Source organism: Clarias gariepinus, chromosome 7, assembly GCF_024256425.1.
Source record: "Clarias gariepinus isolate MV-2021 ecotype Netherlands chromosome 7, CGAR_prim_01v2, whole genome shotgun sequence".
Classification (NCBI taxonomy): Eukaryota; Metazoa; Chordata; class Actinopteri; order Siluriformes; family Clariidae; genus Clarias; species Clarias gariepinus.
In genome coordinates, this window is record NC_071106.1 from 31,677,457 (window position 1) to 31,703,999 (window position 26,543).

Here is a 26,543-nt window from a genome sequence, read left to right on the forward strand (position 1 = left end):
CATGGACACACAAGGAAAAGTCAAATTCTTCTTGTTTGTTGTGTCCAATCTTCTCCGCTAGTGTGTCTGCAGGGGTATACTCCTATCAAGCAGATATGACATTTGCATACCCATGTTTACAGGGTTGCGGGAGCCTGGAGCACTATGGGCAATTTGGGAAGGCCAATTCCTTGAACTGTCTAGAAACATGCTATGATCAATTTCCTGAGTCACTTGATGTGAACCTGAACTTTAAAATCTCTCTGTGGTCCATTTGGTTTAAAAGAAAAAAAGGGACGGCAGCTAAATCTCTGTGAAATATGAATGTTCACGTCATCATTCTCCAAAAGCAACAGTGTAATGATGTGTAGGAACTGTACTAGCTAAGACAGATTTAATGTTATCCCAGTTTCTACAGATCAAATTATTTTGAGGTATAATATTAGATTTTTTTTATTCTTAATGGAAGAGTAGTTGTAGTTTGCTACATGATAAAAAAAAAACTGTTTTATGTCTGATGGGGATTATACTCAGGCCATACACAAATGCAATAGCCACATTATACTATTTTGTATACATGCAGATAAGTACTGTATTTTCATATGTAGTATATTTCAATGGATTTATGAACTTTTGTGAAATTCATAAAACGTTGCAAGGTGATAAACATTTCTTGTTTATCTAGATCAATGGTTCTTGAAGTGGCGTTAGGAAAAACCCTTTGCAGTACTCTGGTGCTGAACACTTATCATTTGCTGTTCATTTTTACAGTACAACCTGAAAAACATGTGACTAGTACAGGTGCTAGTGACTAAACCTTTTTCATGCCAGAGAACCCTTTAACTGTAACAAATTTCACTAATATTACTCAGGACAATTTTTTTTATAAACATAATCCAATTATTTGGCTTATTATTTATACATGTACAATAATATTCTGGCTATTTATTATAATCAGAGTTTTTTTTTTTTTTATTTCCAAACCTTCCACAGACAGGCTGACATAATTTATCATTGATTAGATTAAAGCTCAATGGAGATTTTGGCAATTTGGGGTTAAATAAGATATAAAGACAATTCCCTATTACAATGCATTCTAATTTCAGTAAGGTGATAAAGCTGTGACACACTGAAATGAAATCAATGTCCAATCACTGCCCTAAGCCGCACTTAGAAGTGTCTATAATCAGATTAAGGCCTGAAAGCATTATTTTCTACAAAGGTATCCATATAAATTCAAAGTGATTGTTTCTTCATTGTTGAACCTAATCCAAATTTAAGGAAATATTCTTAAAACTTTATACTAATGCTAATATGACTAAAATACAAAGTTCCCACCACATTGTTTTTTTCAATTCAAGCAATTGTATTATCACATTTCTTGGACTTACTTTTTGAGATGTATTTCCAGACATCAGAAAATAAACATAACTTTATGTTAGGTCTGATAATTTTAAGAGGTTTGCAAAACCTAACACCAAAATGAGGGTTTATTTTTGTGGTCATAATTTATAGCATTAAAATTAAAATTGCTCTTTAAAGCAACTCATTTGAATGTAGATTTGTGAGTTACCAATACAAAATGGAAATGATATAGATGTATACTGCCTGAAAAAAAAAAAATATATATATATGTATCAAGCAAAGGAAACAATTAAGGATATTGCTAAAATTACTGGCCAATGCATTATTGAAACCTGAAAGAATATGCTGGAAAGCCAAGTTAACAAAAGAAATGTGGTACAAAAATATAATCACAAATGGAGAAAACTTTGTAAAAAAAACGTAGAAATCACAGCTATGTTTAAACGTTTATACAGCAAAACTAAGAGCAGTTCCACAGGCTCAATGTGACAAGAATTTACAGGATTGGGATTAAACAGCTGTTGTCATAAGAAAAACGTTTAGTAAGGCAACGTTATCAGACAAAAAAATTACATTTGTTAGAAAGTATGAAGATCGGATTTTGTAGCAATAGAAAATGGTCATGTGGTCGGATGAGTTCAGATTGACCCAGCACCGTTATGTGGCAATAAAATGAAGTCTGCTAATGACCTGAATGTACTGAATGACCAGGTTATCACATCTATGGAGTTTTTTTTCTGTGCACACATGAATTGCCCACCACATAGTCCTGACCTTAACCACAATGAAAGTTTTTGTGACATGAGAGTGGTTTGACTCTCCTGACAAGTAAAAATATACAACTCAGGACAGAAATAATCATGACATTGCATATGGCTGTCAAAACACTGGCATGGCAGATTTACACCATAATCAAAGCAAGTGTGTGCAACTTTTTTTTTTTTTTTGCCAGGCAGTGTGCTACAAGATTCTTAATTTTAACTGCACTTTCTAGAACAGCAGCTCTTCTACTATTAAGATAAACCACAGGCCTAAATTAATGAACTGACTTGTAATGTGTCGAACAGTTAATGTGCTGAAAGTCCATTAGACACTAGACCTAGTTTAAAAATTAAACTACATTTAATGTGAGACACTCAAAGAAAGGGAGCAGCCAGTTTTTTACTTCTCCATTTTATGGTCAATCAACTGCAAATACAGCCATTTTATAAAATAAACCATCGTTTATCTTTTCCCATTTTAAACCTAAAAGGTCTCCTTTAAAACTTACAAATTAAAATAAACAAAAATAATTATACAAAAACTGGGCGACTCAGGGTCGGAGGCCAGGTATATTCATTTATGTAGCTGAGACAAGAGTGTGGTCAGCACCTGCTGGTGTAATTCAAACCCAGAAGCTGCTTTCTGTCATGTTGGCCAGAAACAGAGGTGAAAAACATCAACACCCTAGGGTCTATCGCCATGTGCACTGCTTAGCAACTTAATGCTATTTCCCAGCAGGGGAAGATGACACCTTGATTACTCCTTACATCCAGATAACATTTAACGTGGCTTTGAATCAGAAGAAGAAAAACTCAGGGCTTTAAAGTAACATCTGATTTCATGGAGTGTTTTGACAGTGACTGGAGTTACAGTGTGGATATGTTGTTGTGGATATGAGTTACAGTGTAGATATGACTGTATATGGGACAAATAAAATTTGAATTTAGATGTGTTTTATATCATTCTACAAGTATTTTAATGGCTACATGGGTGGAAGTCGGTAAGGTTGATGGGCAGTTAAGTGAAAATAAAAGGACATTGTTCTTGATTATAGGAAGGCAGGTGAAAGATGTTGATGTGAAGTGGGTGAACCGGTAACACAGTGCACACAATATTTCACTAATCCAGACCTTCCTGTATACATTATTTTGGGAAGTTGTAAAGATTTGATAGTTTTTTCTATCCGCAGAATTTAAAACAGAACTGCATATTCAGTTGGAATTTCAGGCAAATTGCTGATCATTGTGTGAAGAGGCAAGTAAAAATCTTATAAATAACACATCCTAATATTGCAAAGTCTGTTTATGGCATAACAGCACATACATAATTGCCTTGCTGTATAAAACTGCCATAGAATCTCTCCTCCCTAAAAAAAAAATCTAAAGAGACTTTCTCAAAGTGGAGAAATGTTAGAGGTATAGGATCATTATGTGAAAAGTAATTAGAAGTCTGCAAAATGTTAATGGTGCACATGATCATTCCTATATACACAAAGAGACTACTCTTTATTCCTAAAACCTGAACGTGGGATACTTCAGGAACCCAAAAGAAAAGGAGTGTTGAGGAGGTTTGTGTGTTAGTTCCTCTTGGCGCCGAGCCTTTTGAACACACTGACTGTAGCAGCGTCCATCTGAGCCCCGTGTGCGTCCCTGCCCGTCCCTGTGCTGCTGCTGACTTTAGGACTGGCCACGGCAAAGCTTGCCTTGCTCCTGCTGCTGGTCACTTGACTATCCTGAGTCTCTGTTGACTGGCTAGATCGTAAGCTGGAAGAAGACGCAGGAGTAGGACTGGCTGCAGGAACTTTACCCAACCTTCGCAGTATCCTTCGTTTGGGCGCCACCTCCTGGCTGGAAGATGTAGAAGAGGGAACAGCAGTAGGCGTGCTTTCTTTTAGTGGGATTTTAGATTTGGTGCCTAGGCGATACAGAGCGACGGGTTCAGTTTTTTGGACGATGGGCTCTTTTTTGGATGGCAGTTGGGGCCGTTTAAGGACACCTGCATACTGAAGCACGGAGCCTTCGCCATCGCTGTCCTCTTCAGCCGCTGGGATGTTTGCAGTATCAATCTCTTCATCTTCGTCCACTTTGCCCAGACGGCTGAACACACCCGTTACTTGCTGCAGAAGGGGAAATGAGAGAAAAAAAGAGCAAGAGAATGATCGACCTCTTCAATACCTTACAGTCGATCCAGGATGAACAGATTACTAAACCAGTAAATATACCACAATATTCACCTTATTGGCTGTTGCTGTGTCTGTCTTAGAATCGGAGCCCAGTCTCTCAAACACGGAAGTACGCTTTAAACTTTTACCTATAACCAAAACAGATGGGAAGAATGTAAGTGCTTGAGCTTTTAAAAAATACTTATACACACAGTATATATACTGATTAATATATACTTAACTAATTAAAAGCTGAATTTGAGCTTAATCAAAGCTTAGTAAAACTGTCAACTGCAACTGTGTAAGATTTTAAAAACTTTTGAGCTATAACTATTAATATTTTAATTCCACAAAAAAAAGGATTTTCTTAAAACTTTAAAATAAGCAAGCAACTTGTGTAACAGGAAACCTTTACACCAAGTTTGTGCTGTTTATATGTTTAAAAATGCTAGTAAAAAAAATTAACATTAAATTTATATTATTTTTTTTTCAACGCAGCTATTTCAACATTGATTTAAATCAGCAGGATTAAATAAACCAGGTGAACTACTCGCCTCACAATGAGGTTGGACCTTAAACATAATATGTGTTCCATATAAATGCCACACACAATCAACTTAAATAAATAAGCTACTTATAATAAGCAACTTTAACAGACATTTAAAAGTTAATAATGGGGAACCTTGTGAAAAAGTAAAAAAAAATTTATCAACACTAAGTAGCTAAGAGAACCAACATTGCAGCTGATTATAGTTAATTAACTAACCGATGAGGGTATAAATGGTGAGTATTATTAATTTAGGATTCATCTGGAAACTAGATAGTCAACACCATGAACAAGAAGGCAGTGTTTAAACATAAGGCCAACAGTCTGATCCCTGGTCACCTTTCTTAGCTTGTTGGGCAAGAATGCGTCGGCTCCGGGCGGTGGTGCCCTTTGGCATACTAATTACGTATTTCCCCTCCATCTCTGAAGTTACTCGCCGGCGCTTTACTGGCAATCCGTTCACCTCTGCCGAAGTCTGACTGGCGGCTGATAGAGGATGAGACGAAAAAGAAAGAGGGGGAAAAAAAAGGAACTGTAAAAAACAAAGGTGTGAAAACCAAAGAGGTGTGGGCACTGAGCAGATGTCTGCACCCGAGACATGCATGTGTGCTGAGAAATAAACATTTACACTAAGATAACACCCAATGACATGGTGATGGCAGAGGGAACGGGATAATCAGATGAGCTGCTACCAAAAGGAGAGCTGTACCGATTTTGGAGCTCTTGTTGGAGATGGTCACTGAGAGCCGGTTGTCAGGGCGACGCACGGGCGTGCTCGGTGGTGAGTCTCGACTCAAGGCATTGGCGATCATCCGAGTGGCAGCTTAAACAGGGGAGAGAGAAAAAAAAAAAAAAAAAAAAAAGACTGATCTACTGCAATACAGAAGAATCGTGCTGATGCCAGCGGTCTCGGTCTTTAGGTTTATAAACATGAGTCCGATATAAAAGAAAAATTCTCAATGCACTCGATAGTTTTAGCCTTTTTTTTCCCTTTATTTATGTATTATTTGGTAGACGATCAGAAAATGCCAGATTGATTTTTGTTATATAATATGATACACACACACACATATATATATAATATAAATAATAATGATAAGTCACACCCCTTTATATATATATATATATATATATATATATATATATATATTAATGATAAGTCACACCCCTTTAGGCCATTGTATGCCTAACAACAAATAAATATACTTATTCACTCATTCCGTTTATCTTATCAGAATTGTATTATATCAGGGCGGATGTGCATCTGAGTAGGTAAGATACTCACGGGTATTGGCAGTACGCCTCAGCTCAGCCTGAACGCTGGTCTGGCCTGAGGAAATAGCTTCAGTGGCCATTTTGCACATATCCTACAACAAGCAACACAAAGAGTAAGGGTTATATTTTCTTCATAATTCACAACATTAAAACCGCTTGACCATGTGACTGTACTGTGCAAAAATATGCGTTTTGCTTGGAAACAAATTACTCCTAACTTGACCTGACCTAATTTTACCACCTTTTACTATTTACTTTGTTTTATTCAGCCACATTTTGAGCTGCTTTCCCCCAGTTTGGCCAAGAGCTAGCTCTCCCGTACCACAAACAGCAGACAACCATGAAAGTAGAAACAGGCATTCTGCATACTTCAAGTTGCAAATGCCTGTGATTGGTTAATGTCACTAGAATTAACAGGGAACAGGAACTTAAATAACCACTCTTTAAAACCACTGTTAGCAGAAAACCAGCATAGTTTTGGTTAATTGGATCACTGCATAAATAAGCAAAGTTTAAAGGGGTCATACAGCACTACATGCACTATTTTAAGCTGTTTGGACTGAACTGTGTGTTAGGAGAGTGCGTACACAACCACTCTACGATGATAAAGAGCCGCCCAGTGGTTTTCTTTTCGTTTATTACAGTAACATCCCCCTTCTGAAATCAGGCCAATCACAAATGCCTGTCGATGTGACGCCAAACCGACAGAGGCCGCTCCTACACAAGTTGATTGACACTGGTGTTTTAGCAAAGACCCGCCCTGAGTGAGAAGAAGCTGTCGGCCATTGTTTTTCGCCGCTGGAACAAAATGGCGCCTAAGCGAGTGTGGTGTACAGTAGTTGGGTGTAATAGCGAACACAGCAGTCGTCATTCACTACCTAGGGTTAGTGACCTAGGGTACCTACCTAGGGTTAGGTATCTGAGCCACTGAGGAGGCAGTGGCTGAATTTAGTTTTTAAAGCTAACGTCCCCGCTGATCTACCTAAATGCGTTCATGTTTGCGATAATAATTTTTTACCAGACTGCTTTATAAACGCGGGTCAATATAAAGCAGGTTTTACTAGGAAGCTGCTCCTAAAAATGGATCTGTACTAACGCTTCGTGTTCCTGCTTTATCTTCACCAGGCTCGGTGAGTGTGATTTATTTTACTATGACTCTTTGCAGATGGTCATGAGCATTTAAATTAGCAAATTAGCATGTACTGAAACAGGTTGCTGAGAACAGAGCTAGTTTTTACCAGGTAAAAGTAGTGTTTTTTTTACACAATCCTTTTGAATTTTTAATTAACGTATAATACAAACTTTTCATTAGGACCCTAAAGATCATATTAACATTTAATGAAAAATATGATGTGTAGGACCTTTAAGCACACTATCACATTAAGCACGACTGATTTGTGGCATGTCCAAAAATGATTGCCCCCCTCTCAACTGGACAACTTTCACATTATTGTTTTTCTCCATATTTGGTTACAGCAGAAGGCAGTATGCACAAAAAGGAAGAAGCTATGTCTAATAATATAAATGTTTTTAAGGAAAATAAGAGCAATGCTCCCGTGTCTCTTCAGGGTTTGGAGGAGACAGATGGCACTAATGAAATCACATCCCCTTCAGTGTTCAGGTACGATTGGCTTCCATATCTGGTTCGATCCATGCTCGAGTTTAAGATGCAGTCTTTTCCCATCTGGATTCTCATGGATCAAAATAAACCAGGTTTTGGGGTGTTCTTGGAAAAGATCCTAATGTTAAAATTCCCCAAGTGTTCCTATTACAGTGGCCAGTGCTTGCACATTTAAAGACACCCTCATCCAGAGCAACTTAGATTGCATCTAGTTAGACACCTGAGCAGTTAAGGTCTTGCTCAAGAGTTCCAACAGTGGCAACTGATTGGTTGGGGTTTAAACCTGGGGCCTTCTGTTGTACAAAAATACGCTTTTCCATTTTTTTTAATGTAAATTAAACATTTAATTTTTTATTGTAATGATAAAGAAATTAAACTTATAATTTAATATTAGTAATTATAAGTAATCCTTGTCTATGCCAAAATCTAACGGTCATATAGACAAGTCTATTAAAGATTTCGTTCCAAGCATCTATCTCAGAGACGTTGCTCACCTGTCGGTAAACGTGCTTGCCGTGTTTGAGAATGGCAATAATGTCCCCAATGACTGTGATACCCAAGTCCATCATGATGTCCTTACTGAGATCCATCAGCATGTTCTTCTGAATTCTGTAACACACACATGCGCACAAAATAAACAAGGTTAAACAACTTACACAGGGTAAATAGTTCTGAATTATTTTAATAATTATGTTCTAATAATTTTAAGGCTTAATATCTAATAAGTATTGACAGTGTTAAATTGTATAAAATAAAACAAACATTGGATGTGTCTCTCTGCCATGAAAAGGGTTTTTACCTGTTGTCTACAAAGGACATGGCATAGGTAGCAGCCATACCCGGAGGAATTCCTGCATCTTTGAAGAACTGGATCCACTCAGATGTGGCTGAGAACAAACACCAAGAGAGTTAAAGGACTAATTGCTGATCAGGGCTGCGTTTCCCAAAAGCATCGTCAGCCAACTATGGTCGCAAGTTCCGTCGTTACCAACATAGTTCAACAATTCGGTGTTTCTCGAAACCATAGTTCGAACGAACATTCGCAAACAGCGTCGCAAACTTACGTGGTTGGAACTACAGCCTTCGACCTGTGGTTAGAAGCATAGTTCCTTGCCGCGGCTGGGTGTGTTCTATTCACAGTTCACGACCCTACGCACTATTAGTTTCTAAAAATTTTCCCAACCACTTTGAGCGATTTGGAAATATAGATATCCTTATCACAAGTGTCATCTTCCTCATTCACAGCAGCACCAGAAAGACCCCCTCTTCCTCATCAAAAAGCAGGACATTTTCCTTGACTGCAATGTTGTGGACAATTGCAGTAACTACAATTACATGGCAGCTTTTGGAGGGGTTTGGTTTCAGGCCACCACTAGACTTGCTTGTTTGGTTACACTTGCAAAGTTCCTCCACTTGTTTCTGACTTCCTCTGGGCTTCTCTCATACCCATTTCCAGAAGCATTAATTTTTTGTGCGATTTCATTCCTTGTTTTTTTTTTTTGTCAGAATTTGTAACTGTTTTTTTTTTAGAAAAGCAAGATTTGATTGTTGACCTGCAAGCTCTTTTGTAGTAAATTGTGGTTTCCATGTCATTTTTTCACATCAACTCTCATTAAAACATGGCTTTATGTAAAGGGACTTATATAGGAAATGATCTTGAGCAAAATAGGTAACAGGTGTTCACAACACAATCCCAGCAATTTTAAAACACATAATTTCTTTTTATTTTAATTGTACTTGTGTATCAATACCAAATAAAAATGAGTTCAAATGAAATATAACTAAAGGTTATAGACTTTGTTATTCGAAAAGAGCACATTTAAACTGTGTATGCCTATATAAGTTTTATTGTACAAATAATGAATGTTGCGTTCGTGACATTATTACACCACTTCAACGTAATGTCACTGCGAAAGCGCATTAAATGCGAGCCGAAGAGAGAAAAAACACTTTACGGTAGGGGGCGATATGTGCCTATGGCACTACTCCGCCATTGTATCGAAGAAGAAGAAGAACAACAACAGATTAAACCAACAGGGTTTTAACAATGGAAGTGTGACACAGGTACTATGGTGTTGGGAAACAGTCGTGACTAGTTAGTTCTTTTCTTCAACGTTGCATCATACAACGGTGGTTAAGCAAAGAGCTACATCGTTGTACGGGAAACGCACCCCTGAATATCAAAGACGATATCATAAATAACTGTTATTTAGAATGCGATCTTGAATACACAGTAAACTCACAAATGTTCATGAGCCTTTTGCCATTTTCTTACACTAAAGTCAATATTCGCAAACCAACTTCTCTAGTGAATAGAAGCTGAAAAACTATAATGTTGCCTTTTGAGGTGGTTGGGCAACAATAATGCAACACAGGAGGGAAAAAAACTGAAGTCAACAAAGAATGGAACAAAGTCTGTTACAGGAGTGTAAAAATCTTCTCCAGGAAGGGCCGGAGTGGGTGCAGGCTTTCGTTCCTAGCAAGCATAAGCCGCACCTGAGAGTCTATTAAGAGCCAAGGAGTGACTAATTAAACAAGTGAAACCAGGTCTCGCTTCTTCTTGATTGGATTAAAAGCCCACACCCACACTGGCCCTTTCTCGATAAGATTTGACATGATTTCTAGTAAATGGAAGCATAGAAATTTTTGCAAACAACCAGTAACAAGTTAAAATAATTTCTCCTGTAACATACAGCGCACAATGACATCAATTCATAACTCTTAAAAGCAAAGCAAGACTGACACCATACTTGCAATACCACTTAAATAATTACCTGCTGCAGAAAGTGCTATGAACGATGGTTGCAATGAAATTGGAATAAAATACAAACATAAAAAGTCGCTGTATATATTGACCAGCATATAAATGACGCATAAAAGACTCTGCTTGGTGGGTGAAATATATTAAACAGCATCAGAAATTTCAGAAATGGGGCTGAACATTTTTCCCCACAATACTGTAGTTGTAATATATGTAGCAACTTCATAGGTTAATTTAATAAGTCCAGTTATGCTATGTGCTTCAGTATAGTTTAGATAAAGAGGTAGCAAATAATCGACATTTAACTCCACAGATTTTAAAAGGCTTTTTCACATTAGACATGATTTGTACCGTGCCCGGGACAGACTCAAGTGTTCCCCGAAATTCTTCATCATAGTCTTTACATACAATTCAACTTGTTTAATGTTATAATAAAAGAATATAATAATTAGATTCTTTCTCTTGAAGTTTAAGATAAATTACTTGCAATTTTTTAAAACTATTTCCTGGATGGGCTGCCAATCCGTTGCAGGACACACAATCAACTCGCACACTATGGACAATTTTGGAATGCTAATTATCCTAATATGCATGTTTTTTGTCAATACATTTTTATATCATTTTGAGTTGATAAATAAATATTGGTAAATTGATTTATTTGGCATTAGCCTAGATAAATAAACCGATCAGCCATTGGCCGTATCAACACTATGACCAACCACCTAAAATTAAGTAGCGCCCCCACCCCCCCCGTTTTGCCACGAAAACAGTAATGACTTGTGTGTTCTGACACCTTTCTATGGGAACCAGCATTAACCCTTTTAGCAATTAGCACTACAATAGCTCTTATATTGGATCGGACCATATGGACCAGGCTTCGCTCTTCACAATGCATCAATGAGACATGTCTGCCCATGACCCTGTTGCTGGTTTTAATTCCTTGCACCACTTTTGCTCATTTCTGACCACTACAGATCGAGATCATCCCACAAAAGCTGCAGTTTTGAAGTTGTGTAACCACCACATCTAACCATCTTAATGTGGCCCCTGTCAAAGTCACTAAAATCCTGACGTTTGCCTATTCTTTCTGTTTTCAACACATGAACTCCAGGGACAAAAGCTTTACTTACTGCCCAATATACCCACCCACTTAGAGGTGCCACTGGCATGAGATATTGTAATTGTAGCTACTGTGATGAGAGCCAAATTTGTAATGGCTAGATGACTGGGTCAGAGCAGCTGGGATTCTCCCCGTCTGCAGTGGTCAGGAAATACCAAAAGTCATCCAAGGAAGGAAAACCGGTGAACCAGTGCCAGAGTCATGGGCGGCCAAGGCTCACTGATGCACATGGGGATCGAAGGCTGACCCGTGTAGTCTGGACCAATATAAGAGCTAGTGTAGTTCTAATTGCTGAAATGTTAATGCTGATTTTATATAGAAAGGTATCAGAACACACAAGTCATTACTGTTTTGGTTGCAAAACAAAAGTTAGTAGGTGGTCATAATGCCATGGCTGATGTACATTTTAATACAGGTGGGTTATTATGGCATACAATATATGGTTATTATGGCATTAAATAGTTCAATATTTTGGTTTAAATTGCAGTCGCAATGCGTGTCAAAATAATCACAACGGGGTTTACAAACAAAAATCTAATCCTACAGCCCCCTCATGTTATAAAAAAAGGAAGAGTTAAGCAGGTTAATCGATTATTTGTCCATTCAAATGCAGTTAAAACTGTAGTTTTTCTTCGGACCATCGCCTTGGTTGATTTTAGCAAGCTGTGATTTAAAAGAACTTCTATGCAGCGAAATTTTCTATTGAGTTTTTAAAAGCTGCATATAGGCAAGGGTGACTTGAGCCCTAGGGAACAGCAGTTGATGTTCAGGAGCAGCTGAGAGTTATTTATAAAGCACTGATCACAGACATAGTGAACTGCAAAGTCAGGTTTAGTTCTACAGTTTATAATCCTGTTATATACAGATCAGTTATTAGGACATTAAACAGCTTTTTAACGTGTGTATAACATGAGGAATAACTCGGATGGCTTTTCTATTTCACATCCTATAAGTACGTACTGTAGTGAGGAGACATTTGAGATTCGGCTTCAGTCACATTTAAAACATGAAGAACTAGACAGAACCTATAGATAGTGTTATTGTTTTTATCAATATTAAATGTCATTACGGTGGTGTTCTTTAGGTAACGCTATAACAGTAATTACATGCCGCCTAGTCAACCGAAAAGGCCCGAGCTACCCGGCTTCATTGTTCAGACAAAATAACGCTAAATTAAAAATGACGGCGAGTTATTGTTAATATCGTTTATTCTATTTTGCATAGATTATAAATTTAAATTAAATACCGCCGTAATAAAGTCAACGACATGGCTTGTTTTGTATAAATTCTATCATATACAATTGTTTGTTAGCCTGTTAGCTTCGGTTATATCAGCTCGCCTAAGAGATAACCGGATTACCAGAAACATGATGAATTCTTTGTGATACCGGCGTTATCACATTTTAAAATAAAATATATCACAATTTAAAACTATATCGGCATATTTAACCATAAGCCAACGCTACAAACAGAGATGCCTCTCTTTCTCACCTGTTGTCACGGACGCCATTTTGGTGGGGGAAAAACTCACACTGCGGAACTATTGTGATGTCATTTCCTGTTGCTTCTCGGAACAGATCGGAAATCCGAATATTTCCGAGTGAACCCTGAGATCACATCATCCACGAATATATATATTACAGCTAATTTTTACAGTCCTTTTGCTGTTTTGGTTTAATTTCTTTTTTGTTTTTTAACTATTTTTTTAACAGTATATTGTGGCCACGACTTATAAAGAGTTTATTAAGAGATTACTAATGTGTGGGCACAATGTACTAGGTACTAAGCTGCGAGAATGTGACATTATATTGTGGCCATGACTTACTACGGCATGGGAATACTCTGATTATGATGTTATGGCCACGACTTATTAAGTTGTGGGAACAATATACTATGTTATGGCACAACTTACTAATGCAATGCAATGCAATGCAATGTCCCTTATATTACGTTGTGGCCATGATTTAAATGTGCTGTAATAAGATCATTCATGTGCCAGTCATGTGCTGTAATAAGATCATTCATGTGCCATCATTCATGTGCCAGTCATGACAGAAAGATTGTTGTTGTTGTGTCAGTGAGAAATTAAAGGTAATCATCTATCGATACTAACAGTTATAAACAAATACTACTTTTGAAATAAAATTGTCCGTAGTTTACAACAGCATAGATGTAATGAGGCTATATTTTTCTATGTTTTGTTCTTATTTTATTCTCTAATTTGTAAATTATCATCTTATTGATGTTTTTAAAGCCACGGGCGGTCGTATAAGCATTTCACTGCATATCGTACTGTGTATGACCTTGTATGTGACAAATAAAATTTTAACTTTGAATTTATTAAGTCGTAGCAACGACATGATATCTCGTGGCCATGCATTAAACTATGTCATCTCCAGGTGATATTAATTTGTGGCCACTACATAGTATCTCGTGCTACAGTATATACTATTTTATTCTCACACCTTAGTAAGTCATGACCACAACATAATTGTGATAGTGATAGATTTATGAATTGATTTATTTTTTAACAAGACAGATAAATGATATATTATACTGTATATTATAATTCAAATTTAAATTCAAATTTTATTTGTCACATACACTATTGCTTTTAGTTTGGTGCATTTTTAAAAGTACTTTTTTGGACCACTGGGGTGCAGTAAAATCTTACAAATTCAATATGGTATCTAGTTTTCGCCACTCTCTGGAGGACTTTACTCATCCAATTTTCCTGTTCCAGATAACGAGTTACATGATTAACTTAATTCATTATTTCATTAATTCGTTCATCATCATGTTGGATCTGGAGCCTGTCCCAGGAACACTAGGAGTGAGGAGTGAGTCAGGAATAGACTCTAAATGGGATAGCAGTCAATTATAGGGCACCATGCACACACATTCACACACTCTATTCAGAACCTGTTTTCAAAATGTGTGAGAGAACCTGGAGGAATTCCTTCACAAGAGACCCTGGACAAAGAAACCCTAGATCAGTTTAGCATCATTTCAAGTGAAATTAGTTTTAAACCTTCATGAGCTTAATAAGCAAAAGTCTTTTTTCAGATCAACTGCTCAGTATTCTAAATGTTTCCAGGTCTGATTTAACAGCAACACAGAGTACACCCGTTTGAATGATGAATGATGAATTATGAATAATTTTTTTTCAAACCTGATAGCATTTCTACCCCAATGTTATATTATTATCAGAAATAATTTGTGAATACTTGAGAGATGTGACTCTAAGAGGAATGTTTATTTCCTTCACAGCTGGATTTCTGCAATACTGGCACCAACAACAGGCTTGTAAAACATGCAACATTTCTAATGGATTGCTTGGGAGTGACGTGTTCTGATGTGTAGAAGTTTCAAAATCTATTTGATCCTATTGACAGGAATACCATTAAATTGTATGTAACTAAATTAATATTAATAGAGGTCTAAACAATTAGCAAAAATAAAAACTGAGATAATTATAAAGTGTACTGACAATTCACAGTTTACAAATCTCAAATATGACATTTATGTTTTGTATTAAATAAAGGGGTAAGTGCATTAATTAGGAAGAATATATGTTACATGAGCTATAACAAATGTACATTGCTGATAGTACTTACTAAACATAGGTTATAATGTACCTCACTTAGTCAAAAATGAAGTGGCTGCAAATTGCTGGTTCAGGAATTTGTTATTAAGCTTATGTTTTTTTTTAATTTAGTAAATGTTACAAAATTTTGCCTATATTTTGTGAATTACTATGCTGTCATATTTAAAGTAGGCATGTGTCATTGGTATGGCCAGGGGTTTCAGGCACCCTTTGCAGACTTTCCAAAGACCACTTATGATCAAATTGAATTTTAAAACCAATGTAAGGCAAATAGGTACAATGACATTAGTTCAAAGCTATTAGATCTTTTAAATATTTAACTTTTTACTCATAAATAGCATGTATCATATAAATGCAAACTTGAAATAAGTAATACACTTACAGTAGATATGTGAATTTTCTTTTCAAAATGCATTGCTACTTTCATGGCTTCTATTTATTTTTTTGGCTTTCTGGGTTAGAAAATGCCCATCTTTATGATTTTAAAAGATGCCAGATTGTTGGTCAAAATAAGAGTTGACTAACCCTGACACGAATAGCTAGGAATCTGGAAATATCCCTTTCTACCCATACATTTAATTTTAAAGAGATGGGACAAACATTTAAACATTGACAAAGTCACATCTTGGTTCACCTGGGCTTGCTGAAAGACATCTTCATGCTGTTTGAATATGTATCAAGAACACTCCTCTGATTCCATGTCTATGCGCGTTCTAAAGTTGTTAAAAACTATTCTAGCATGTCTGTGTCAATCACTTCCTGGTACAATTGCAGTTTCAAATGACCTCTTTATCACCTTTCATTACATTTACATTTACATTTAGGCATTTCGCAGACGCTCTTATCCAGAGCGACTTACAAAAACTGCTTTAATGTTTACATAATTGGATACATACTTACACTGGGTTAACTAGGTTAATAACTAAGTGCCATTAGTCCAACACAACTAAGAAGAGGTTTTTTTTTTTTTTTTAGTCCAAGTACTGAAGAAACAGATGAGTCTTGAGTCGTTGTTTAAAGATAGTCAAAGTCTCTGATGTACGGACATCTAGAGGAAGTGACAAGTGAACTTTCAAGTGACCAGTCAGTCAAGCTAGGACGATTAAATGATAACCAAGATAACATTTCTTCTAGTTAATTGTAATCTCCTCATCTGAATACAGTAAAGAATCTACTGGATGTATATCACAGATCCCACTTTGAGGAAAACAAATTTAGAAAATGACACTTTTGGTTATCAATGGTGCCTCCCCTGAGAGGCTAGTGATCATGAGGGAAGATAATGTCAAAATGCTGCTGGGAGTGATCATACAGTATATGCTCAAGCAAAATCAAAGGGTGGCCCTAGTATCTGAATCCATAGAGATTTTTCTTAATAATAATAATAACAACAGCAACAATAAAAATAATAATAATAATAATAATAATAATAATAATTATTATTATTATTATTTAATTTCAGACCTAGCACAGCTTTGAATACTAACAATAGAAGATTGAGTAGAATTATTCTTATGTACAGAAAACAGGATTTACTAAACCATTAGATCAGACTTTTGGCCCACTGTGTATATGATTAAAGTGTTACCCAGTGAGAAAAGCAGATAATAGAGATCTATGGGCTTTAATATCCATAATAATGTGATTGTGGTTAAAAGCTTTTTGATATAAACAATTGATATAGGGCATGTCCTATTCCATGTAACCCAAATGCAAGGCTGGGGAATAGGGCTAATAATCACATTTATGACTTGGGCACTGGTGGCTCAGTGGTAGGTGTTTTGCCTGCCATGCAGAAGGCCTGGGTTCGATTCCCAGCCAGTGCCCAAACCCCAGCCACTGGATGCAGTGCCGGTCCCAAGCCCGGATAAAATGGGAGGGTTGCGTCAGAAAGGGCATCTGGTGTAAAACCTGTGACAAGTTGTAGTGCGGACTGGGTATTCTGCTGTGGCGACCCCTTGCCGGGAGCAGCCGAAAGACCAATCACATTTATGACTTATTTTACTGTTGGGATAAAACCTAATGCATCATTTATTGTATTAATGTAACTGATTGAAATGATTTAAAGCATGTTTAAGCAAGAAATATTCAATATTTTCAAGACATGTTGAATAAACCCCAAAAATCAAAACTATTCAATATGCTTCAGTTTATTTTAATGCCATTTAAAAAACAAAAAAATAAAAAATAAAAATAAAGGGAAAAAAAAAAAAAAAAAATGATGATCATACCAAGAGACCCAGATAGATTAGCACACTTAGGGTTCACAGCCTATGCAACAAAGTCCTTCTCATTTGTTGTAAAGGGCTTATAATATAATGACATAGTAATAGAAGTTGAGAAAGATAAATATAATAAGTATAATAAGCCCCCAAGAGCCATTGAGATTGAAAAATATACACTATGAGATCAAGAATTGCTGAAGAGCCAGGATTGGTGGTCGTACGGGGGTTCAAAATGTTCTGACTTAAACAGAACTAACACCCCTACACCTAAAATATCCCAGCCAGTTTAATTCATATACATCTCGAAGATCTTTTTTTTTTTTTGTATTTGACATTATCATATCTCGTACATCAAAATACACATAGAGACATACAAATATTGATAAGGGCTAGTCCAAAATCATCCGAAGTGCTTTGCTGATGGGACTAAAAGAGGCACCACTTCTGAAAAAGAGAAAAATAAAGAATAAGTCCACAAAATGTCCCATAAAAATAAAATGCATCTTCTTTTTCTGTTTTAAGTGTTTGGAAAGGTTTGTATTTTCAGAATTAAGGCCCTTGTTGATTTGACAAAGGCAGATTGGGATATCAAAGAAACACATAGCTCCATCAACGAGAACATATAAACCAAGGCAAAGCCTTAACTTCACCCACAATATGACACTATTGAACATTCAGAAAAGCCTATTTTGCAGGATAGCTATTGTGCTACATGCCAGTGTTGCCCCAGGAAATTAAGGTATTCATTTATATTGCATTTAAAATGCATTTAACATCAAAGACAATGACTGCAGCAATGTTGGTTTTTATAACTAAACTGAACGTTTTTGCAAAAGCGGAATTTCCGCCATGCTCTGTTTCCAATGCAGTAACCATATTAGTGTCATGTCATATACAGTAAAAGATAAAGTAACACTATATTTTGGCTTAAGGATAACAAAAGCACCAACAGCGTACTATGAGCACCAAATGCCAGCAGATTTATAGAGTTCTGCATGCAATGCAATGTCTCTAAACCTTGAGACACCACAAAGGATGCAATCTGTATTTTCTGAGCTAATATTAAACTTCTAAATTGTAACTTTCACGCACTGTGCCTGTGTTTGACATTTTGTGCAATATGAGTCCATCTTTATCATTACATTACACAGCATAGTATCTGTTCAGGATGGATACGAAAAGTCTACTTTCTACTGTACATTAGAAAGTGCTTACATGCTTTGCAATATCCTTGCTTTCTTATAAAGCTGAATGCCTTTAACCACAGAGCCAGTTTAAGAGGATTTCAGTATCATCAAGCATTATGGTGCAGTATTGATTTTAAATGAAAGTATAGCCTCACATTTTTTTTTCTGAGGTTCATCCCATGAAACACCACTCGCACAAATAATGAGAACATTTGACAGCTGCTTTATAATCTCAGTTTCCCAGGGTGCAAGAAATATCATCCCTGCTTTTCTACCTTGCCTGTTGAATAGAGACGATGGGATTTTGACAGGAAATCAAATTCCTGTCAAAATCTTGCAGATACTATTAAAAAAAAAAAAAAGAAAAAGGAAAAAAGTTCACGTTTGTTTTTGCATGTGTTTGCAACTTCACATGGGACAGTACACACTGGAGTGTAAAAATCAATCCAGAATTATGTCCTTGATTATTTGTTAATATTGCTCGACCACAACATTCCAATAGGAATTTTTGTATGAGTATTAAATTTACATTGACACATTTTTATCTCACTTGATTTTATTGGTTCATTTTATATTCCTTTTTTCATTTGCATCCAGTGTGTTTTGTCCACAGGGGCTGGTTTGCTGGGTAAAAGGAGTTGTGGGATTAACCTCACACTGACAAAAAAAGCAAGAGCAAAAAAAAAAAAAAAAAAAAAAAGCACAGCATCACTGCAACATACCCATGATACATATAGACCGTTATATGCACCACAGAATACAGTCATCATACATATCATGTGTTTTTATATATAGAACATATAAATACACAGCAATAGAGCAAAGGCAGTGACAATGCTTCTCATATTGAAGGAAAGGCGGGCTATTATTGTATATCATAATATACTTTTTGTTCTTTTAGAAAAATATCTATGTTTAAACCAAAAACCAGCCACACCAAGCTCACCCTCTTTTTTTCTTCATTAACAAAAATATCCATTTTACATTTCTGCACATTCATACATTACAATCATTGTACATATTATAATATAGAGCGTTTTAGGTTAACGTTATAGGACATAAAAAAGGTTCATAGTGCACAACATGTCTTTTTAGTTGCCAAACGTAGGGTAACGATGAAATAATAATAATAACAATACTTATTACAACAATAGGACAACAGTAACAGAGTAAAAGGAGCAGTTCACAGCTCCACAAGGTTCCTCCATTTGGCAGCAACAATACAGTCAAAAGCGAGAGAAAAAAGCGTAACCAAAAAAAATAAAAATAAAATAAAAATAAGATAAAATAAGAAAAAGAAAATCCAAAATGATATTTAATAAATTCACAGGAAAAATAAAGTTTTCATATTCATAAATGACTCCTGGTTTTCTTCCTCCGTCTGTCTTGGCCCACAGTTGTGCTGTCTCATCTACAGAAAGAAATAAACTGGAGAAGCAGCTTCAGTGATGCTCTTTCACAATAAAAGCCTGCAGCTGCCTGCTGATCTGGTAGCGAAGGTCAACGGCCACGAACAGGCCGTTTAGCCCAAATTCTAAAGAGGTGGATTAAAAACTGTATAACTATAACAATCTGTAACGAGCACTGACTGTAAAACCTGTGCCACTCACAACAAGAGCAGTTTTTGCATGTAACATTCGTTTAAGCCACTTTTTTCTTTTTTTTAGGTCAAAGCTAATACTATTGCGGAAACAGATGGAAAGCCGCTAAAAACAGTCTTCAATAAAGGGTGTCCGCATAGGACTGTACGAAAAAAGAAAAAAAAAGATCTGAAAAATATGTGGAGAAATCAAGATAAAGTGATGGCGTGTGGCAGGACGCGCTCGTTTTTCATGTGGCTATTTTTTTGCTTTCCTCTTCTCAGAGGTGTTCAGGAAATGAGAGGATATCTAGCTCACCAAGAGCTCTTCCATCAGCGCCGGCCTTTCAAGTCCTTTTTTTTTTTTTCGATATCTGTCAGGTCCATTTGGTTTTCTATATCATACTTCTAATTCCTTGGGGTTAAAGAAGTAAAAACGGAACACGATGCCTGCTCTGAAATGCTGATCGTTCCTGGTTTTGACCTGCGTGCTGTAGCTGGTATTTTTTGGCTGTATTTTTTTTTTCAAATTCTGCGTTTCCTCCTTGCAGTGTAGCAGTCGGTCCATGCTGGAGGACAAAAGGGGGTTGTCTGGTGCTGGGTGGCCCGGCCATCATTCAAGGTTCCAAGGGCTTTCAGGGTCCAATGGGCTCTCGGGGGCTGAAGGCTTCACAGAGAACCAGAGGCACATAGAGACAGAAGAGAGGAGAAACAGATGGGCAGATGGACGATGCAGGAGACAAGAAAAAGAGATAGATAGTGATTTGATTGACTGACTGATTGTTTGATTGATTGATTGACTGTAGAGGGAAAAGATGTCCCTTATTATTTAAAAAGTCCCGGCATGACAGCAGAAAAGGACGGAAAAAGATTAGATGGAAGATGAAAAGTGTGTGGATTACCGTTTGGCCTATGAAAAACCAAAAAAAAAAAACAAATACTGAAGCCACAAAAGGTGTGTGTCCCCTTTTCAACTCAGATACACAAATACACTGTGCAGAGGATCAGCATGGAGAGAAAAGGAGAGCTTGAACACCAGCAGTGAGCACGAGCAATGAGGGAGAGAGCAGAGAGAGCGTAAGAGAAAGAAAGAGATAGCGTGTGTGAGAGAGAGAGAGAAAGAGAAAGAAGGAGAAGAGCGAAATGTAAGTAAGAAACTAAGGGCATTATTAGGTGTCAGTATAAAATGTACTGTAAGTGTGTAAGGGATAAGATGTCACAGGTGCCAACTTATTCTGATACTGAGTCTGAATCTATTAAAAGGTTAATACTTTATCTGATAGTGATTCAGGCTTGAGTTAAGCAACTAAAGCACCAGTGCAAAAACAATTTAGCTGAAACGATGAGACTGTGAGAACTTTTGTATATTTTTGGCAATAAATATAATTCTAAGATGTGAATATGCAACAGCAAATGGTATCTTCTCGAAGAAGTGTCAGAGACTATCGTGCTGCACATGATTAAGTGAATGATTGTGTGTGTATGTGGGTGTGTGAGTGTGTGTGTAAAAGAGCATTGAAAGAAAGGAAAGTGTCAGGGCATTTAGAGTGCAAGAAGCGAGGGCGAGTTCATGGAGTCAGAGGACTGCTCGCTGCTGCTGGTTCGCTGGTTAGCGCTGGCGCCGCAGGCTCCCTCTGGGTAGGTGAACACAAATGAAGATGTGTATGAGGGGTTGTGGTTGCCAATGTCAGGGTTACCGCCGCCGTCGGCAACAAGGCACGGGCCACCCGGTGCCGGCTGGCTCGGCCCATAGAAAGAACTAGAAAAGGCTACCTCCTGCATCATCCCTTGCTGCTGCTGCGCTGGCTGCTGCTGCTGCTGCTGCTGGTGGTGGTGCTGCTGCTGGTGGTGGTGGTGGTGGTGGGACGAGTAAGGTGGAGGCAGGTAGAACGAGTCCTCCTTCACAGTCAAACCCACCACTGCCACAGAGGAGGATGGAGGCAGAGGAGGCACCGGCGTCTGCTGCTGCTCCTCCTGGTAAGGGATCTTGCAGCTCGGCTGATGGGTGATGAGGACAAACTCCAGACGCTCCTTCTCCTTCTGCAGCTCTGAGATCTCAGCCTCCAGCTCAGCCTTTTCCTCCTCCAGAATGTCGGTTTCCTGGGTAAAAACGGAGATGAGTGAGAGTGACAGACAGGGAAACATGTTCTCCGCTGATTGAAACTGATCTCTGTTCACATCGGCAGCGTGGTAAAGAAGGCCTGTCAGCGTCTTTTACCACTTTAGATATCTAAAGGACTATAAAGCCTTCTAAGTTGCTTAGGAACTTTTACACCTGCAACATCTAGAGCGCCCTGACATGAATCATCACAGCCAGCTTGGGAACAGCACCAAGCAGGACAGACGGGCCTTACAGAGTGTGGTGTGATCAGCTGAGCCCACCATCCACACTGAACTCTGTGACATGCAGTCTGTCTACAGCAGGTGGTGCTGGACCAAGGCCTGGAAGATAGTGATGGACCTCAGCCAACTAAGTGATGGACTTCTCTCTGCTGCAGTCAGGAAAGCACTTTCGCTTCCTGAAGTCCAACACAGGGAGAAAGAACAGGAGCTACTTTTCTTTCAGGGCATTCGGACCCTGAACATGGACAATACCTTGTAGTGGTCCTTTGACCACTCACACAACACCCACAACACCCACCTACATAATATTACCGATAGTATACAGTTTTTAGCTATTCATAATTTACCTGAAGAGGGTTGATTGCACATTGTATTGTCAAATAAAATACGAATTTGAACTTTTAGAAATTCAAGAAGATACAGAAGGATAAAGACCTATTGCTACAGTCACATCTATCAGATCAAGTGAGAATAATATAATCCAAAATTCCATAGTTGTATACTCTGAATTCAGACAGTACTAAGTGTGGTGAAAGAATGTTCAGTGTAAGCATAATGATCTTTATGATTACAGTAGCAGTTCAATTATCATCAAATGCTTAAATCATGTAGAAATGAGAGTGAGAACACTCCACACTTACCATGCTGAGTTTAAGATTACACTTGTTGTATGTTGTATGTCCTCTCCCATTTACACTATAGATGTGGTATAAAGTCAAATGCATGTGATAAATGTAATTAGGTGCTCACCGACTGTAGCTTGTCTGTAAGCTCACGTCGTCGATTGCGACACTTGGCAGCGGCCAGTTTGTTTCTCTCCCTCCTGACGCGTCTCTTTTCTTCCTCCTCCGGAGTCAGCTGAAGGAGGGGATAAGAGCATTTTCAACACTTTTGCACATCCGTAGTATGCACAGCTTGGGATTTTGCAAAATGACATACACACGTGCACAAGACGAGAAGACAAAACCTCGGCCTACAGGGACAGGAAGACAAGGTGTTAGGTCCAACAGAAGCATTGGCTTACCGTTTCATCACGTGTGCGCCGGCGGCTCCGTGACTGGCGCAAGGGACCTGGGGTGTCCGAGCTGCTGGGAGGGGTGTAGCCCGAGCCAGAGGAAAAGCTTGGCCCTGGCATGTCGTATGGGTCTAGGGCCACGGACTGGGTCATGGTGGTCGTACCTGTGCCACTCTGCCCTGGTGCCACAGAGGAGATGAGGGTGGGTTGCACCATCCACTGCAGGTCCTGACTTGTGGTTATGGCAGTCACTGTGGGAACGAAGGAGCCAGGCATGTCCACCCCTGGAGCACTGCCAGCTGTCCCGCCACCCACCCCTACACCTCCAGCGCCTGATACACACTCCTGTGGAACATGAACCCACACAGGATCAAGGTTGAGTGGCTGGAAAGGTCATAAAGGGATAACATAATGCCCTGGATTAAACAGACACACACACACTACTTCCTATTTCCGTGATCCATCCATCAATTCTAACAGAATATAAAACAAATATTGTAATGCTTCCTTTTCCTATATAGTCCCTATACAACAGTGCGCTATAGTGAATTATATAATTTATATGTATAATTACATCATTTTATATATATATATATTATAACATATTATTATTATTATTATCATTATTTATAACAATTATTCTTATATTATTATTATTATTATTATTATTATTATTAATAATAATAATAATAATAATAATAATCATAATAATGACAATAATCCGTGGATAAAAAAAGAACACATCACACTTCTTTATTTAGAAACCGAGGACGTCCGTAAAGCCCGGGAGAGAGCGAGCGCGCGCCCGCCCGCCCGCGCGCTCGAGTTCGGGGACGTCCGATAATATTTCATATGCAGCGTCAGACGAGAGACTCCGCGAGCGCGAGCCAATCGGCGCTCGCGAGCCGCTTCGTTCTCCCGCCGCCCTCTTTCCACGCTCCGCCTGCGCCGTCACTCCCCCAGTGCTCCCCTTAGCAACGCGACGTAACACTCCAAAATAGAACGCATTGACGTCACAGCGAGGCCAAAGCGACGAGGAGGGATCCGCGGAGAGCGGAGCGAGGGGAGGGGCTTAGCGAGAGCGCGTCGGAGAGAGGTTCCACACGGCATGTAATTCACGGTGAACACACACATACACGCGCACACGCGGAGCACGTTGCTAACAGAAAATGTTGCACTACAATGTCATTTAACACTATTCACAGATTTTCAGGAAATGCAAGAAACAGTCTCAGTTTGACAGGTCATGCATGCATGCAAGCAGCAAGGAAACGACTTACTTGTGGTGCAGTGGTGGTGGAGGGGCTCCCGAAGGAGTCCACCGAAGACAGGTACTGAGATTCGACCGACGGAGAGGAACTTCCACGTGAGCCGCTGTCCGGGTCACCGGGGAACCCCTGGAACATCTCCCCGGCAGAGCCGAGTGAAACCGAGAAAGCGCTCGTTCCCGGAGAAAATGGCACGTCACCTGGCGCCCAAAAATTGGTTGTTCTAGTGCACTGTTTTAATTAATCATTACAATGCACTGACAAGTCTCTTCATCTGACTTGAATGCATGCACAGCTACAGAAATCGCTTATTACACCGTTATGTCATGTAGGCTAAATAAGGCTATTACAACACACGCTTACATTACATGATACGAGCCATGATGTAACATGTCACCTACCGTAACAAGATTTACTACTTGAAGAGTCAGTCAAGAAGCCTTTCGTGTCTTTCCAAAAAAGTTGCATTAAGATGGCAATCCAGTTCTGCGTTCGAGGCGAAAGAAGTTTACAACTCCAAAGCGGACACGTCCACTCTGGCTGCTGAGATCACAATCCAAGCCCTAAAAAGTTCCTTTTATTGTTTTATATTTTTTTTGAAGTGTGCATTTATATATCCATGAAGAAAAAAATGTCATCGATGATAAACCAGCGTTTTGTGCGCTTGAGCCGGCGTCCCTCGTCTCTTCTGAATGAAGCCATCTGAGATCGCTTTGTAAAGTAGGGAGTTCTGTCTCCGCCCCTCACTGGAGTTCCGCTGACGTAGGTGCCCATATATGGTTCATGGAGCCGTGTTTTTGTTTTTTGGTAACCTAGGCGATGACGTTTAGGGATTCCCTCACCCACAGAAAAAAACGCTCTAGCGCGCACGGTCGAGAATAGCAGCGTTTACTACTATAGCTTCCACAGAGGAGATATTTTTGATTGCATCTTTTTTTTAAATAGACACTGTAGGTTATAAAAGCGATAAGGAAAGGCAATATTACACTTATTTTGCGGCAAGTGCGTCAAAGAAAAAAAAAGTTTCAGCATATAGGATTTTGCTTAATGTTGCCAGGGAAAGTGATGACAACAAAACAATGTAGATAAAGACACTTACATGATGGACCTCATTTGTTATTTAAATACTTGGCCTGTAAGCTAAGCTCAAATCAACATAATGATAATGACTATATTATTATTATTATTATTATTATTATTATTATTATTATGCTATTTCTCATAATTAAAGTGTCCTGATCAGATATTACACATAGATAGATAGATAGATAGATAGATAGATAGATAGATAGATAGATGAAAGGAAAATGACTGACTGACTAAAAGACACAATAAAGCTGGCAGATATGCATGCAGTTTAGCAGAGATGGCGCTATCCGTTATCCCGTGTGAATGATGAGGCTGTGGAAATGTGCTTACGGTGAACATAACTCTCCGTTGTAAACTTTCTCATGGGTCTTACGGAATCCCGGGTGGCCTAATAATACACTGGGTTTACAAATGTCTTGGAAATTTGTAATGCATAAACAACATACGTAAACAACAAATAGAAAAAAACGTAAAATGTTGTTATTAATAACAACAATATATCATGGTAATGTATCAGCTTCACCATCAGTAATAATAATAATAATAATAATAATGTGCAGCACGATGGAATTGTGTTTAGGACTGTGGTCTTGCACCTCCAGGGTCCAGGTTCGATTATCGCCTTGGGGTCTGTGCTGG

General features: G+C 38.3%; 2 protein-coding genes across 6 annotated transcripts; both read right to left on the reverse strand.

The window, feature by feature from the left end:
- Window positions 1–1,778: 1,778 nt before the first annotated feature.
- On the reverse strand, window positions 1,779–13,156 carry c7h19orf47 (chromosome 7 C19orf47 homolog). Its single transcript, XM_053501132.1, has 8 exons — window positions 13,083–13,156; window positions 8,510–8,597; window positions 8,205–8,319; window positions 6,100–6,181; window positions 5,524–5,637; window positions 5,154–5,300; window positions 4,340–4,416; window positions 1,779–4,222 (listed from the first exon to the last, which is right to left on the reverse strand). The coding sequence occupies exons 1-8, from the start codon at window positions 13,099–13,101 to the stop codon at window positions 3,683–3,685; spliced, it is 1,182 nt and encodes a 393-aa protein (XP_053357107.1). The 5' UTR covers window positions 13,102–13,156; the 3' UTR covers window positions 1,779–3,682.
- Window positions 13,157–17,332: 4,176 nt separating this feature from the next.
- fosb (FBJ murine osteosarcoma viral oncogene homolog B) lies at window positions 17,333–25,922 on the reverse strand. 5 transcript variants are annotated; one of them, XM_053500417.1, is made up of 6 exons: window positions 25,217–25,922; window positions 24,828–25,015; window positions 23,557–23,931; window positions 23,283–23,390; window positions 21,963–22,289; window positions 17,333–20,856 (listed from the first exon to the last, which is right to left on the reverse strand). In XM_053500417.1, exons 1-6 carry the CDS (start codon window positions 25,281–25,283, stop codon window positions 20,803–20,805), a joined length of 1,119 nt encoding a protein of 372 aa, XP_053356392.1. In that variant the 5' UTR covers window positions 25,284–25,922; the 3' UTR covers window positions 17,333–20,802. The 5 variants fall into 5 exon arrangements, with proteins under 5 accessions (XP_053356392.1, XP_053356391.1, XP_053356393.1 ...); XM_053500416.1 differs by having other exon boundaries at window positions 17,333–21,823; XM_053500418.1 differs by having other exon boundaries at window positions 17,333–21,823; window positions 23,557–23,892; window positions 25,217–25,914.
- Between the last annotated feature and the right edge of the window lie 621 nt (window positions 25,923–26,543).